Source organism: Chelonia mydas, chromosome 4 (assembly GCF_015237465.2).
Source record: "Chelonia mydas isolate rCheMyd1 chromosome 4, rCheMyd1.pri.v2, whole genome shotgun sequence".
Taxonomy (NCBI): domain Eukaryota; kingdom Metazoa; phylum Chordata; order Testudines; family Cheloniidae; genus Chelonia; species Chelonia mydas.
In genome coordinates, this window is record NC_057852.1 from 88,819,697 (window position 1) to 88,837,210 (window position 17,514).

The 17,514-nt window shown below is 40.2% G+C and overlaps 1 protein-coding gene across 8 annotated transcripts in view; it reads right to left on the reverse strand.

Moving 5' to 3' along the window:
• The window catches only part of CEP135 (centrosomal protein 135), a 102,843-nt gene that overhangs the window by 47,762 nt on the left and 37,567 nt on the right, over nt 1-17,514 (reverse strand). For all 8 annotated transcript variants that reach the window (XR_006290785.1, XM_043546187.1, XM_043546190.1 and 5 more), the window contains 7 exons: nt 16,370-16,498; nt 13,335-13,550; nt 12,375-12,440; nt 10,246-10,396; nt 9,390-9,583; nt 8,127-8,270; nt 6,009-6,152 (listed from right to left, as the gene is read on the reverse strand). Coding sequence is in view for 7 of the 8 variants with exons in the window: in XM_043546187.1 (XP_043402122.1) it covers nt 6,009-6,152; nt 8,127-8,270; nt 9,390-9,583; nt 10,246-10,396; nt 12,375-12,440; nt 13,335-13,550; nt 16,370-16,498 (1,044 nt within the window). In the remaining variant the exon portion in view is untranslated. The remainder of the gene's footprint in view (nt 1-6,008; nt 6,153-8,126; nt 8,271-9,389; nt 9,584-10,245; nt 10,397-12,374; nt 12,441-13,334; nt 13,551-16,369; nt 16,499-17,514) is intronic.

Below are 17,514 nucleotides of genomic sequence, written 5' to 3' on the forward strand. Positions count from 1 at the left end.
GACAGAGCAAGTCCTAAAAGACCTTCAGCTCTTCTACCAAGGCAGATGACAGAGGGTTGACCACTTCATCTGGCAAGAAGGATGAAATGGCGGGGATGGAGTATTTAAGGAAAGTGCTTGTGCGACTGTATTCCTCCTTTCCCAATACCAATCGGGGTTGAGCTGAAACAGATGGGAGTTGTTTCTTTGGTATGGGGGATCTGGTTCTGAAAGCCGCAGTTTGAGCCAATTTTTTGGAGTATGGATTTACTCTTCAAGGGATCAGTATGCCATGGTTGGCATGAGTAGTGTGGAGGACACACAGGTGGTACCCTACGTGACCCAGATGACCTTCCAATTACCCCGATAGATCCTGTCAGTGCTTCTTCTCCAACTCCCACTGCACCAGCCAATGAGGTGAGGGTTGGCACTCCTCAGTTGAAGGGGGAGGGATCACTGTACACTGCTCTCCCACCTGCCTAACCCCTGTGCATGCAGACCCCCTCATACCCAGACCCTCCCGCCAAGCCTCACACCCCTGCACTTGGACCACCCCAACAAGCCACCCGCATCTGGATCCCCACCCCACTAAGCCCCACTCCCCCAGCATCTGGACCCCCCCAACTATGCCCCCCACAACCAGACCCCCCCCTTCCAAACTGTATCCCCCCACATCCAGACTCCCCACCCCCAGTTGAGCCCCATCCACCTTCACCTGGACGCTCTGCAGAGTCCCTTACTGTTGCACCCAGAAACCTCCAACAAGCCCCTGTGCATCCAGATCTCCCACTGAGCTGCCTGAACCCAGACTGCCCCACTCAGAATCCTCTCAACCCATACCTGCATCCCCCCATACTAAGCCTCTCCACACTTGGATCCTGCCTTGATAAGCCTGCCTGCCCACACCTGGTGCACCTGGCAAGGAGGGGCAGGGCCCTGGGGTTTTTCTGGAGCAGGCCCAATCCTTGGACTGTCAGGGCTGGGTGCAGCCTTTCTGCTGAGTCCATGTCCTGGGGGGTGGGGGAGAGGTGGCGGGGTGGAGCTGCACAGTGATCTCGCACCTCTGTGAAGCCAGTGGCCTGTGCTCCCTAATGCCATGCTGGAGGCTCCACATTTATTTGACAAATAAGATTTGCAGAAGTTTGCAGAATTTTAAAATATTATGTGCAGCATTTTTAATTTTTTGGTTCAGAATGCCCCCAGGAGTATCAACATGTACCATGCCTGCAGCTGTGCTTACCCTGCTTCTGCTTCCAAACCTTGGTCCAGCCTGGTTCCAGGCCCTGCTTCTTCTCAGTTCCTGTCCTGCTCCAGCCTTGTTTCTGAACCTGCTCCTGTTCCCCTCCAGCTTCCGACTTCGATCCTCTGCTTCACTTCTGGCTTACGTGTCTAGCTTACCCTCTGGCTCTGACATTTAGCTTCTGTCTCTCTGGTACTGATCCTCGGCTCCACCTCCAGCTCTGGCATTCGGCTTCTGTCCCTCTGACCCTCAGCTTGTTCCTGGACTCTGCTCCCCTGGACCAAGCTCTAACTGATAGGCTGGACTCTTATTTCAACCATTAGTCCTGACTGCCCAGACCCCAGTCGGTTACAGTTTGAACAGCCCAATACATAGATGAAGCCCACCTCACCGACATAGACCCCACTCAGGCCAATTTTTCCCTGGTGGAATTGGTGGATGGGCCAATGCAAGCACAAGTGTTCACCCTGCAGAAAACAGCCCTACAAGCCCAGGATCCACCCTGGCTCCAGCCTCCCAAGAGCCAAAGGTCCCACTTCCAGACAAGTTTAATGATGACTGTGGTCAGTTTTGAGATTTCCTAAATAATGCCAGCTCCTCCTCTTGCTATGCACCCAATGTGCCTCACAGACCAGGCCTGAGTAGGTATCAACATTACTGGGAAAGCCTTGGCCTGGACCTCCCTCTCCGTTGGAATAGTCCAGCCCCCTCCTGGGCTAGGTGAATCAGATCACTCAGGCCGTGATGGTTATCTTCAGTGACCTCCACTGCACCTGAACGGCTGAAACTGTACTGGCTATTTACAGTAGAAGCAGATGCCTCCAACTTTGCACTGGGACAGTCCTCTCCCAAATGGCAGCCTCTGATGGTCCGCTTCACCCTTTAGCCTTTTACTTGCGCAAGCTCACACCAGTGCCACAAAACAATGACATCCTTGATAAAAAGCTACTGGCCAACAAAGCAGCCTTCAAGGAATAGCGGCATCTCCTGGAGAATGTCAGGTTCCCAATCCAAGTCCTCACTGATCACAAGAACCTGGAATTCCTGAAGAAGGCTTGGCACTTAAAACAGTAACAGGCCCACTGGTCCCTCTTCTTTATTTGGTTTGACGGCATGGTGACCTACCGTCACAGAACCAGGAATGCGAAGAAAGGTGTATTATCCCAGAAGGGGGAGTACTGTGAACTTGACCAACAGGTTCCATCCATGATCCTCAAACCGTCAAATTTCATTTTGAGTACCACTGTCCATAATCTGCTACCCTCCATGCGTTCTCTGCTGCCTAACGATCCCTTCACAATTCAGATCTACAAAGCCCTGGACAATGCTACCACCCAGATTGCCTTTCTGTATCATAAGGGGCACATCTACATACCCAATGGTTCACCCAGGCTGCAAGTTCTACAAATCAGTCATGATCCTCTTCTGGCAGGTCACTTTGGTCAATTCAACACCCAAGCCCTCAAGGAGTTTTTGGTGGCTGGCCCTGCACACTTCAACAGCAACTTATATCTGGTCCTGTAACCTCTGTGCCCAGACCAAAATCCCATGTGAAACTACTCTTCAGCCCTTTTCCATTCCGCCTCAGTCTTGGGCCATTGTGTTGATGGACTTCATCATGGAACATCCGCCCTCTCAAGGATTCTAGTGGTCGTTGATCTCCTGACAAAGATGGAGCATTTTATACTGTGTCACAGCCTCCCCACTGCCCACAAAATAGCCCATCTGTTTGAAGACAATACCTTTCACCTTCATGGGTTGCCCACAAGCATAGTATCTGACCATACTGGCATTCGTTGGCATTCGTTCCCCATGTTGAATTCACCTTCAACTCCACCCATACTGCACCTCAGAAGACCCCCACTTAATAAATTATGGGTTCCACCTTTGGCAGCACCCTGAAATCCCCTTGCCTTACCTTTAACAACCATCGCTGACCTTACTGTGCACATTAACCAAGTACATCAAGAATTCAGGCACCAGTTAAAAGAGGCTAAGACAGTGTACAAGCACCATGCCATTAGCCAGCTGATACCATCAGCCAACCCCCAATCTCATGAAAGGGGATAGGGTTTGACTGACTGCCCAAAACCTGCAATACATCCGTCCATCCATGAAGCTGGACCACAAGTACTTGTGGCCATTTGAGAACACAGAACAACTTAACGAGGTAATCTTTCGATTACAGCTGCCAGAATCGCTTCAGATCCACCCCATGTTCTACATCTCCCTCTTGAAACCTTTATCCAGAATTTATGCCCGCGCTACACTCCTCCTCCTCTGTCAATAATTGAGAAGGGCCAACAGGAACATGTGAACCAGCAGATTCTGGACTCTCACTGAGTCTGCGGAAGACTCCAATATCTGATTGACTGGGAGGGATAAGTCCTGGAGGAGCAGACAAGAACCTGTGGAACATGTCCAGATCCCAGACCTCCTGTGTGCCTTCCTGCCTAACCAAAGAAACACAGCCCCAGCATTCCTGGGAAGTGACCCTGAATGAAGGCGGTGCTGTCAGGGGTCAGACCAACCACTGGCCTGCTCCCTGACTAACTTCACTGCTAGGCAACCAATGAGTCTAGCTGCACTGCCTTGGAACTGACAGAGTAGCCAAATCACCTGACTGGCTGCTGGTTTAGTAACCCTGCTCATAAGCCTGGCACCCAGAGCAGATCTGCAGTTTCTCAACATGTACTATGCCCACAGCTGCACTTGTCCTGCTCCAGCCTGCTTCCAGGCCCTACTCCAGACTTGTTTCCATATCTACTCCACCTACTACCCACTCTGGCTCCAGCCTCCCTTCCCTCCAACTTCTGACGTCAAACCTCAGCTATGGCTCTGGCATTCAGCTTCTGTCTCTCCATTATCTCCAGGGGCCTGTGGGGCGGGGGAGCGAGGAGCAACAACAGGCACTCCATGATTCGTGTGTGTGTGTGAGTGTGTGTGAGTGAGAGAGAGAGTGTGAAGATGCTCTCTGGCCGCCAACCAATGCCTTATTTCAGCCCCGGCACCTATTGGCTTGGCAGATGATCCTCTGCAGCCCCCTAGGGGGTTGGGGGGGGGGGGAGGGAAAGAGGAGCAATGACAGCAGGCACTCTGTGACTCAGGTCAGTTTTCCCAGGCGGGCACAGGAGGGAGGTGCAAGGGTTAGGGGAGCAGAAGAGGGGTGTTCTCCAGTTGCCCAGCCAGTGATTAATTTGTGCCGTAACAGGTCAGTTGGAGAGGGAGACAGCTGCTTCTGCAAAGTCAGGAAGCCAGACTGACTTACTTTGCAGAAGCAGCTGCCTCCCTCTCCAATTGACCTGATATGACAATGAAGTTGGGAGAAGTTTCCTACATTGCTTGGCTGCTTAAACTACAGATACGAGCATAGGGGATTTTCCTGCCTGTCTTGATCTATCCACCTCCCCATTCTCTGTATACAGGGAAAGAGGGAATATAGGGCTGGAAGGTGGGGAAGCAGCCTCACAGGCTATGAACTACAGACAGCTGCTTCCCTGCCTTTGAGCTCCTGTAGTTAGAACCCTGTGCGGATACAAAAAGTTGTATCCGCATCGATCCGCAAACATGGTCCGTGGATATAAAACAGAAATTCACATATTTGCAGGGCTCTACCGGTCATTGCTCTTTATCTGAGATAAATAAAAAGCCAAGAGGCAAAGAAAACCTATCAAAAAGTTTAACTACAAAAATTGAAAACTTTGCAGACTAACTGGTTTCTTGCTAAGCAAGGAACAAGGATACCATAGGATTCTGTCTTGCAGCAACAGGTGATAAGAAAGAACCAAGCATGGGTTGTAGTCGTACCATCCTTTGTCTCTTCCGCTGTGGGAAGCAGGAGGGTCATGCAAAGTACAGGCCAACCTCCCAGACACTGCCATTTTAAAGATTCCAGTCTTGCACCAAGATTGGAATTTATATGAACAACTACTCAAAAAAAAAAAAAAAACCTTAGCTCTAAGTATAATATCAAGTTAGAAATGTTTCCACTTAGAAGCGAAATCCTGGTTCTATTTTAGTCAATGGTAAAACTCCTATTGGCATCAATGGGGCCAAGATTTCACTTTTGGTGTTCATAGTGACAGGTTGCAAGGCAAAACACACAAAGAATATCATACTGAAGTAAACAAAACATTATAATGAACTAAAGCTTCAGAATGTTGACAGTGAATCTAAACACTAGACACTAAATGATTAAATCGGCTCTAATGTTTAGCCACAAGCTAGCAAATAAAATACCAGAAAGGATATACTTTATTTACATATCTGTGGAGCAGTTTTTAATATCTAGTATTTACAGAGCCCCTTCTGCGACACTGCTTTTGTAGCTATATTTCCATGTCCAGTGCTTAAAAATAACTTGAGGCTTAACAAAAAAAACAAAAAAAAACCCCAACGTTACTGAGCATAGGTTTAATGCTTTTTTGCACCAATAAAATGAAACATGCAAGAGTAATTGAAACATTATATCCATAATTTATTGCACAGATACATACTGATCCTATGCATAGTTTCTCCTGATAAATGCATTCTTTGATGTATAAGATGATCATTTTACAAGTGCAATATTTTAAAATGTTGAATTTCCAGAAAGCTCATTAATCCTGCACAGACTATACAAGTGATCTAGTGGTGGTGTTCAGTAGAGAAGAAAACTGAAGTTGTATGCTCTTAGTTATAATTATGACTGCATAAATAAGCAACACATTAGAAGTCCCTCTCAGAATTCATAAGAGTAGATATTCTCAGATTAACATAAAAGGCATTATTTATATTAACACATGCTCACCTTTAGTTTCTCCCTTAGACTTTCTTTTTCTGCCACCATTCTTCTGAAGTCAGCTAATGCAATGTCTCTTTCCTCTTCCACATGACTTTGAGAAACTAAAGTATGCTTTGCCTCTCTTCTTAACCTATTTAATTCATCCTGAGACTTTAAAAGAGTACTGCTTAGTAGTAGTCATACATTCAAAATAGTACACTGTATATAATGTTAAGAAAAATGACAAACTGATTTTTAGCATTCTGATTACACTAGATATACTGCATTTCTTTCTAGTTGTTTCCTAGACATCCAGAAAATGCTCCTTAAGTCGTACAAAGGCAAAGAATTCTTGATTTTCCCAACATACACTTAATGCTTTTTCTCTTTCTTACTTCTTCCTTATGTCCAACCCCCCTTCTATTCTCATTCATTACTTCCTACTCCTTCCTTTCCTGCTTCTATCCTCCCATCCCCTTCTCATGAATTCTACCTCTCCCTTATCTTCCTAACCTTTCTATTTCCAAATTCCAAGTACAGTATGTACATCTTAACTAATTACTTTTCAGAAGGAAAAGAGTTGTGAATTAGAAGTTACAATATACTATATGTAACTGTAGAAGCATTATTTGAAAGTGTTCTAAAATATATGTCGCTTCAAAAATTTCCTAAAAGGTCATATATTTGAGGGCATAAGATTCTAAAGTTAGCATTCTTTTGAGGATGCTAACCCATAGAGTACCATAGCATAAATATGAGTCAACAGTGTAACACTGTTGCAAAAAAAGCGAACATCATTCTGGGATGTATTAGCAGGAGTGTTGTAAGCAAGACATGAGAAGTAATTCTTCCGCTCTACTCCACGCTGATTAGGCCTCAACTGGATTTTTGTGTCCAGTTATGGGCGCCACATTTCAGGAAAGATGTGGACAAATTGGAGAAAGTCCAGAAAAGAGAAACAAAAATGATTAAAGGTCTAGACTTGACCTATGAGGGAAGATTGAAAAAATTGTGTTTGTTTAGTCTGGAGAAGAGAAGACTGAGAGGGGACATGATAACAGTTTTAAAGTACATAAAAGGTTGTTACAAGGAGGAGGGAGAAGAATTGCTCTTCTTAACCTCTGAGGATAGGACAAGAAGCAATAGGCTTAAATTGCAGCAAGGGAGGTTTAGGTTGGACATTAGGTAAAACTTCCTAACTGTCAGGGTGGTTAAGCACCGGAATAAATTGCCTAGAGAGGTTGTGGAATCTCCATCATTGGAGATTTTTAAGAGCAGGTTAGACAAATACCTGTCAGGAATGGTCTAGACAATACTTAGTCCTGCCATGAATGCAGGGAACTGGACTGGATGACCTCTCGAGGTCCCTTCCAGTCGTATGATTCTATAAAACAGCTAAAGCTGTAAAACTGGATTTAAAATATTAGGTGACTTCAGGCTTGTCTGCACTGCCCTGCAGTTTGGACTATACAGGGCATGAACAGCAGTGCACACCAAAAGTGCTGTGTTCTAATTTCCTCATGTGGACTCGGCTGGCACGAACTAAAAGGTTCCTAATTCACGTTAACATAGTCCTGTTTGAGAACTATGATGCTAACAAGATTGGGAACCTTTCAGTTTGCTCCCACGGCGCCTACACAGGGGAGTTACAGCACAGAACTTTGGTGTGCACTGCTGTTCACACCCCTGTAGTCCGAACAACAGAGAAGTATAGACATAGCCTTAGTTTACATATTAACTTGTGACACTAATAAAGCAGATTACAATTTTAACTCCTATCTACCTAATTTAAGATTTTCTACAACACTCATCACTGTAGTATCTAAGGACTTCACATATAAATTAGATCTGCACAGCAAATACCCTAACTGAATTCAGGAAGGCACAGTAGCCACTACTAGAATTTCTTTGAAGTTACCAATTTATTACAAAGCAATAAAATCAGGAATTACCCAATTAACAAATAATTCTAAATTTGCAATCCTACTACAGTAGTTATAGCTTGGTTGGTCTATGCTCCTAGGATCCCACCATGTTGAGCCCCCAAATCCCTCAATCCCTGCTTTTTTTTTTTTAAATAAACAGTACTATTAAGTGTTAGTCAATGAATTTAATGGCAACTAGATCATGCCCTTAATTTCTTACTTGTTCATAAAGGACATTTAATTTGTCTCTTTCCGCAGTCAGTAATTTGACATTGGATTGAATTTCTATCATGTGTTTTTCAAATCTATCCAACATAGATTGTAGTTCATCTCTTTCCCTCGTGATCAACTTCACATTTTCACTCTGCAAAGTAAATCAGAAAATACTAAATATATATTTAATAGATAACATTATTAGTAACATCTGTAAAATATATATTTCTAGGCAAAAGTCAGCAAAATGGAGTCCCAATCCTGATTCGGTTTCTATGCTTTACTGTAAATACCAAACAAGGAACAGTTTTTCCAAAACCTGACGAAACATGTAGGGTATGTCTATACAGAAATTAGACAACTGACTCAGGCTAAGGGGCTCAGGCTAAAGGGCTGTTTAACTGTGGTGTAGACGTTCGGGCTTGGGCTGCAGTCCAAGTCCAAAGTCTACACTGCAATTAGACAGCCCCTTAGCCCAAGCCCAAATCATCTGGCACAGGCCAGCTGTAGATTTTTAATTGTTGTATAGACATACCTATGTGTCAGGGTACCTTAGATACCCAGATAGACATACCCTTAGATCTCTCTTGCTTCTTTCCTCTTTAATTTGAAATAAAAATCTTTTTCTACAGATTGAGCAATAATGGAAGACTTAAAAAATGTCAAGAGTAAAAGAAGGAAATCAAGTCTACTATTTCAGAGTGGTAGCTATGTTAGTCTGTATCAGCAAAAATAAAAAGGAGTCCTTGTGGCACCTTAGAGACTAACAAATTTATTTGGGCATAAGCTTTTGTGGGCTAAAACCCACTTCATCAGATGCATAGAGTGAAAAATACAGTAAACAGTATATATATTACAGCACATGAAAAGATGGGAGTTGCCTTACCAAGTGGGGGGTCAGTGCGAATGAGGACAATTCAATCAAGGTGGAAGTGGCCTATTCTCAACAGTTGACAAGAAGGGGTGTATATCAACAGAAGGAAAACTACTATTTGTAGCGATAACGAGGCCAAATCAATCAAGGTGGACGTCCCCCATTCCCAACAGTTGACAAGAAGGAATGAGTATCAACAGAGGGAAAATTACTATAATGGTTGACAGTTACTTATTGTTCATGTTGCGAATATAATTTAAAAAGACAATTAGGGTAAATAATTTTCTGCAGTTAATATTTAGATTATATTTTATCACTTCTTGAATTGAAGTGATATATTTCCAGCAACAGATCTACATTGCTGTTTCCACCATTCATTAATAAAGGGAGTGTTACCTTTTCTGGAGACCTACGGCATGGGCTAGCTCTTCGTTTTATCATCTTTTGAAGATATTCTAGCTCTCTTTTATAGTAATCCCTGTCTTCTTCTAAAGTCTTCACAAATGCATCTAGTCGAGAAGGTGACTTGTCTCCAAAAGCTATACCATATTCTAACCTCATTCTCTCTACTTCTAAGACAAGTTCTCGTTCTGCAGAGAAAAGCAACCAAGAAATAACAAAACTAGTGTATGTATGAAGAAGAGACTATTTTAAGGAATGCACACTCAAGTTACAACAACAATTACTAAATATTACAACAAAATATGATCATGAAGATAGAATACATTTTATTATTGACAAAACTAGAGTTAAATGTATTTGCCTATTATATACGAGTTAAAAGTTTTAGAAGTATTTCTAATATATTACAACTAGAAAGGTATGCAACAAAATCACACACACAGATGCACACACAAAAAATAAAATAAATAGAACAATAGCCACCATCAGTATACTGCAGTTCCATAACAATTTATTTTGCATTAACAATTAGAGTATACTATTCAGGACAGACATGTACCATCTACACGGTTAATAAGATTAGCACAAATAAAGCCTAAAATCACTATAGAAGTCTATACACCCCTCATGCAGAAAAAAATGCAGCTGTAAGTAAATTATATCATGCAGGCACAGTTTCAGTGCTGGAATATTTTGATGGAAAACCTTAAGCCTTCATACAATTATTTTTATTCCAAATATAACAGGATCCTGATTTAGTGTTATTAACACTTACAGACAAATGTATTTAAGATTTTATTATTTTTAAAAAACAAGATATATTTAAGAGTATCAATATTTAAACATTTACCTATAATTTCAAAGTTTTCAACTTTTTGTGAAAGCCTTTGTTTCTCTTGCTCAAGCTGGTTTAACAATAGTTCAAAATTTTGTTTTTCATCTGCTTTTCCAAAGAGTTCATCAGCCAGCCTCTCTTTTTCTCTCCGACACGAACATAACTCCTGACATAAAAGTACTGAAAAAGTTAGTACTGTAGGTTCGTAAAAGTACCACTAAGTAAAAATTAAGCAAAGTATTTTAATAACAATTTCAAATTTTATTAACTTTCTAATTATGATCATATTTTGCTACTGTTTAACCAACCCCATCTACAAAATTTTAAATGTTAATGAATATGTATTGTTTTGGTGCCAGTTTTTTACTATAATCAAGTGTAAAGAAAAAATGCATTATGTTATATCCTGCATTCAGAACCCTGCAGTCAGTAATGAAACTAAGGCCTTGTCTACACTATGGGGAGAGATCGATCGAAGTTATGCAACTTCAGCTATGTGAATAACATAGCTGAAGTCGACATACTTACATCTACTTACTGCAGGGTCCACACTATGCAATGTCAACCAGAGACGCTCTCCCGTCAACTCCCCTGGCACTTCTCGTTTAAGTGGAGTACAGGAGTTGACGGGAGAGCAATCGGCGGTCGATTTAGTGGGTCCAGCTAAGTTGACGGCCGATGCATCAACAGACGAATGTCAAACCCCTGGTAAGTGTAGACAAGCCCTAAGAAGAACCAGATCAGTTTCATTCTGCTACTATATTAAGAGGGAAAAATGATTTAAAAATAAAAAGTGGAGAGGAACCTGCAAAGCAAAGAAGATACAACTAAAGCAAGAGATCTTAGTAAGCAGGTCTGATCAAACAGTATTTCATAAATATAAAATATTTGATTAATTTAATTGGCATTAAATAATTTGTATGACAATATTTTGTTGTATTCAACCAGTTCTATATCTGGTCAAATACTGTTTCGTGCATATTTTTTCTATTATTAGCTCATCCTACTAATTGAATGCTTTTTAAAGAAATATTTTATATAAAGTTGATTTTAACATTTTCATACAATACTTAAACAGCGCCACTACATGATGTAAAAAGAAAAGGAGTACTTGTGGCACCTTAGAGACTAACAAATTTATTTGAGCATAAGCTTTCGTGAGTTCACGAAAGCTTATGCTCAAATAAATTTGTTAGTCTCTAAGGTGCCACAAGTACTCCTTTTCTTTTTGTGGATACAGACTAACACGGCTGCTACTCTGAAACTACATGATGTGTTGTTTTAAACTACAGGAGACAGACTTTAAAGGACATGGGGACGCAGGTATTTTTCATCTGGGCTGTTAAGCTTTGTCTCCAACCTAGCAAGTGCTAGGTAAAACGTTGGAAGTCCTGATTAAGAGATTGAGCAGTTTTTATATGAAAAAAATTCTCTGAGATGTCCTGCTTGGGTGTGGTGAAAATAATTATGCCATTACAGATGCTCCCGAGGTTACGCAAGACCCAAATTATGCAAATTCGCACTTATGGAAAAAGTTCCATAAGCTAGAAATAGGAGGTTTTTGGGTTTTTTGGCGTAACGGTGAGGTATAAGTTTCCCACTTATGCAAAATTTGAGTTACGCGAGGCGTTCTGGAATGGAACGATTGCGTAACCCGGGGAGCGTCTGTACAAACTAAGGACTATGACATTGGGCAAGGAGAAATTATAACAAGGAAAATTCAAGGAAAAGATTGTACTCTACACAGAAATGTCCTTTGTAATACAATGTGTAGAAACAAATACAAAAAGAAAACTACAATGCTTAACCAAACTGTTTGTCTACAGAATTTTTTTCTTCCATTTATTCAAATTTACAACATAATGATAGGATGGCTCATTCAGCTTTTTAACTTTGGAATCTACTCTCTAAGCTATTTTATTTAAGTTCTTAGATATTATAGAAAATATTCATGCCTATACACATTTTCTATTTTAAAAGAGCTAACAGATCTTTTCATTCCTGTAAATTTAACAATTTATCTCATAAGGATGAATGCATGTTAAAATATTCTATACAAGATATGATAAACAGAAAAAAAAGAAATCATAACTTAATTGGAGTTACCTGAAGAAACCTCAATTTGAAAAGGTTGTTTTACTTACTGACTTAAATCTCGTTATTGTTTCTTCAAGATCCTGTATTTCACTATGTTTTCTTTTAATCTCTTTCTATTAATCAAAGTTAACATATATTAATAAAAAATAAGTATTCAAAATTATAATTCCTTTAAAATCAAATATCCTTGATATTGTGTACAACATAGTTTTGTGAGACATATACACCTTACTTAGAAAGTGATTTCTACTTTGCTAAATTCTAAGTACATATACCCAGTAAAATGCTACATAAGCTGAACTTAATACCTAAGAATTTACTAGTCATCACTTACTTGATTGAGAGCTTGATTTCCATGTTATTTATTGAATAAAGCACAGAAGTACTGGAAAAGTCTAAAATTTGCTGCACACAGACTTATATGCCTCTTAGAACATAGAGATTAATTGCTTGATTCCTCAGACCAGAACCCTCCAAAACCAATCATCATTGTTACAAAGATCTATCTTGTCCCGGGAGTTCTTGGTCTCAGAATTTTTTTTTTTAAACAGTCTTCTTCCTTCTAGAAGCTAACTACTCTTTAAATAACTGTCTTGCCTAAAATAGTAAAGTGACAAAATAAGAGAAATAAACCCATTTCCATTAGCATGCTTGCTGGTCTATTTTGTGCATTTTCCTGCTCATTCTAAATAGAACAGAGAAAAAAAATCTTAAACCTTAAACACAAAGCACCAAGAGATGAACCCAAACAAAGTTTTATGGTATTTTATAGTACTAGACAAAGCTTTGTGATGCCATAGTAACAAAAATATATATTTAATCATGGTGTAAGGATAGTCACCTTTCAATGAGAAATTCTATACAACATTCTAAGTACATTTCATAGTGTTTTGATCTGTGGTAGGAAAATAATCCTTGTATCCTTTAAATGCAGATCCAACTCCTCAGACTTGAATGGGAGTTGGATCAGATCCATAACAACATAGCAAATTACAGTATTTGCTTACCTTAGCTTCCCCAATTTCCTTATCTGCAGTCTCAAGCACAATTTCTTTGTGTCTTTCCAATTGCTGTGCCAAATGGTCTATCTCACTCAGTTCTTGGCATAGTTCTTCATTTTTATTGCTTAAATGAACCACTTCACTAGTGACATTTTGTCTGGTGTCCAAAAGGTCTTGTATGCGATTCTCAAGCTCTCTATTTGTTTGCTGAAGATATTCAACCTAAGATGTATTTATAATTAAAACAGTAATATTAAATACAAAAATGTCAAATATTATTAAAGAAGATAGTAGAATACCTCTTCCACTAATTCTGAATCACTGTACCTGCTTTACACATTAAAAACAAACTACATCTCTCCTTGTAAAAAATTGCAGTTTTTCCTATTCTTAAAATATAATAGAAGTTAACATAAAAAAAATTATTAACATGGAGTTAAGGTTGTAGGCACCCAACAGTGCCTTGTGCCTTATGCTCCTTGTGCCTTACTAGAACATGAATTTAATTCCCAGAACCCAAATACTGAGAAACGAAGAAGTGTGGAATTAAGACCCACTATCACCTTTACAAGAAACTTAGGGCTAGTCTACACTAGAAGCGCTACATAGCCGGTGAAGATACTCTATGGTGACAGGAGAGAGCTCTCCCGTCAGCATAATAAATCCACTTACATGAGAGATGGTAGCTATGTTGGTGGGAGAAACTCTCCCGCCAACATAGAACTGTTCACACCAGTGCTTAGGTCAGTATAATTTACGTCACTCACACCCCGGAGCCACGTAAGTTATACTGAAGTAAGTGGTAGTGTAGACCTGGCCTTAGTATTGTAATAAAAAACAAACATCAGAAAACTGGGAAGTGTATAGCCAAGCTAAGGGAGCTGGAGTATTGGGGTTGCAAGCCCGCACCATTTCTGAAGGACATTAATGGGTGAGCATCCATGTCTCCACATATTCCGCCCCCACCACAGCCTCGGCGGCATTAATGGATGGAGAATCTATGTCCCTCACAAGTCCCCACTTGCTCTCCTCTCCCCATTCCTACTATGTACCTTGACAACCCCAATACCTCTCCCCCCACCAAAGGCACTGAGGGGATATCACTACCCCCACATTCCTGACCTCCTTGAACTGCCACCCATGACACCTGTAGCCTAGGGAAGGAATTTGCCTACCTGGAGAGGAAGGATGGGCCAGTGGTCAGAGCATTAGCCTGGGACTCTTGAGACCCAGGTTTGATTCACTGCTCTGCCCTTGATTTCCTGTGTGCATGACCTCGGGCAAACCACTTCAGGTATATCTACATTTGGAGACAGGGGTGTGATTCCTAGCTTGAAGAGACATACTTGCGCTAGCCTTCATCAGGCTAGCATACTAAAAACAGAGCGTAGCCAAGGCAACATGAGCTCTGGGAAGGACTAGCTTCCCAAAGTAGGTATGTAGGGTCTCCTATGGGCATATATTCAGGGTGACTAGCCCATCGTGCTGCCACAGCATTTTTAGCATGCTATCTCAATGAGGATACCATGAGTACGTCTCCTCAGGCTGGGAATCACACCCCCATCTCAAAAGTTGAAACATACCCTTAGTTTCTCTGTGCCTCAGTTCCACATCTGTAAACTGGGATAATGATACTTCTATTGTCCACGAGGGTGTTGAGAGAATAATTAAAACAAACGTTCTGAGGTGCTCAGATATTACAGTAATGGGGGCCATATAAGCTAATTACATACATAGTTATCAGCAGTGCTCCCTCTAATACGTCCCCGAGGCTCCTTAGACAAGCATTGCTAGTAGCTAGGGAAATGCGTTCCGTGGACCACAGGAGAAATGAGGGGTGGGGGCAGTAAAGGGGATTGGCAGTACAAGGGGAACAAAGCATGACCCATTGGTTCCCTTTATGTTATGGGGGAACTGGAGTACCAGGGAACACAGCAGAAATGGGGGGAGGGGATTAAATGGGGATATGTATATCCCCATAAAAATGCCCTCATTCATTTCCCCAGGCTTAGGGGGCTCCCTCGCTAGAGTCGTCCTATAAAGCAGGAGCTGCAATCTCCACTCCATATTATCTCACTGCGCTATTACATTATGAATAAGGGGAAATAATGCAAGTTAAGACAAAATAAATGCTTCCTTTTAAGAGGTCTACTGCTGTTTTTGTTTTATCCCTCAGTACCATTTTTTAAAATAAGTACAAAGGGTTTATAAAATTGACTTCAATGAGACAACTCACATGAGCAAAATTACCCACCTTCATGAGTGTCTGCAGGATTGCAGCCTAAATTACTCACTTCATTAATTTTGATCTTCAATTAAACAATGTAAGCAATTTTTTACTTTAGAAACACATTTATTTTCAATTTCAGAATCTCAATTTTTCAGCATTCTTTAACAGTTACTATTTAAAGTTGCTAGGTTTAATTTTAAATTTTTTCTTGAGATACTTATTTCTACTTCCTACTTAGAATTGCCTTTGCAGATTAATACTCCTGCTATACATGCTATGAACATGTGAACGTTTAGGGGGCATTTGCATGGCTCAAAGGCACCACTTTTCCAGATTATCTGACCCTATGATGCCAAAGACAATGTAGTATCTACAAAGACAATGTAGTTGAAGAATCAGAGTTAACTGTAAGTAACTTCTCTATTCAGTGTACAGTTTCAGTCCCTCACACACAGAAAACAATATAAAGGACCGAACAAAAACTTTACTGTTTTCAAATTAGTCCAAACATCATACAGAAATTTTACAGTTTGAACATAACAAAATGAAAGTTACTAAACACAGATGTCATACCAAAATATTTTAGTCAGAAACCGAGACCTTTGGGCTATAAACTGAAACTATTCTAAACAAACATTAAGTCATTTAAAAATAAACTGGTAACAAAAGACATGATGCAATTTTAAATTAAGCATCTTAAGCTGATTTTGTTTCTAACATAAAACATACTTTTTAAAAAGAGGAGCTACAAGTAATTTATAGGTTGCTAGTATTTCTAAACTTGACAAACTAATGTGCATAAATGTGTTACCTGCAAATTTAAATGGGCAATAAGCTTCTCGTTACTTTTACTTCTGGATTCCAAAGATATAACATCATGAGAGCGACCACCATCCAGTGCTAGTACTAGACGTTCTATCTCTCTATCTCTCAGTTCAACCTTCAGGGAGAAAATATTTATTCCTTTTAAGTGCTTATTTATCTCCTGGCCAGTCTTGGAAAACCTCTACTATTTTTGTATACATTAAATAGATTGAATATAAAGTTGCTAGCCATTTGTTTGTCACAATAATAATAAATATACAACTGGATGATATACTGTAAGAGGAAATCTGAAAATTTAAAATCTCCAGAACATTAAAGGCAGTGACCTGGCTGGGAAAATGCCACTGCTTACTTTATTATATTTATCACTTTTAAATTGAAAATGTTCAATATTTTAAAAGAATATTCCCCGCTCCACCATCTTATCCATCTGCAGCCCAAACCAATAATCCCACTCCCCCATTTATTTATTTATTTTTGGTAACAGTACAAGAAAAACTAGAGAGTGGTTTGTGTTCATTTAAAATGAAAAGAAATGAATCTGCGGTAAAAATTAAATTTGAGAAGTTGCTTGAAAAAAATATTCTGATCAAATACATATCTTTAAAAGAGTAAATAATAGGCACAAAAAGGGAATAGAAATCACATATGCAAAGTACAACAAAGGCACAGATCTCAGAAATTCAAGAACTCAAAATGCAAAATATATAAATGTTTTCAAAATCCAAAGCATGAGTTCAATCATGTCTTCGTTACTAATGGTTATTATGATTGACATGTATAAATTGGCAAAAAAGTGTTTTTCAAGTGTATTCCCAATGTCAAATGTTTTCCACAAGCACATTCTCATTAAAAAAAAAAAAAGTAAAAAAACCTTACTAAACAGATTCAAAAGTGAAACATCTAAGTATTGGTATTCCATAATGTGGCTTATTCATGTGCCAACGTGCTTTCTCAGGCATACTACCATACTGCCAGCTAACGCGTACAAAGGGTACCCTTAACCAACACTTTGCATCAAATGTGCTACATCAGTCAACTGTAAGCAGCATTGCTTAAACCAGTAGTTCTCAACTAGGGGTACACATATCTCTGGGGGTATGCAGCGGTCTTCCACAGGGTACATCAACT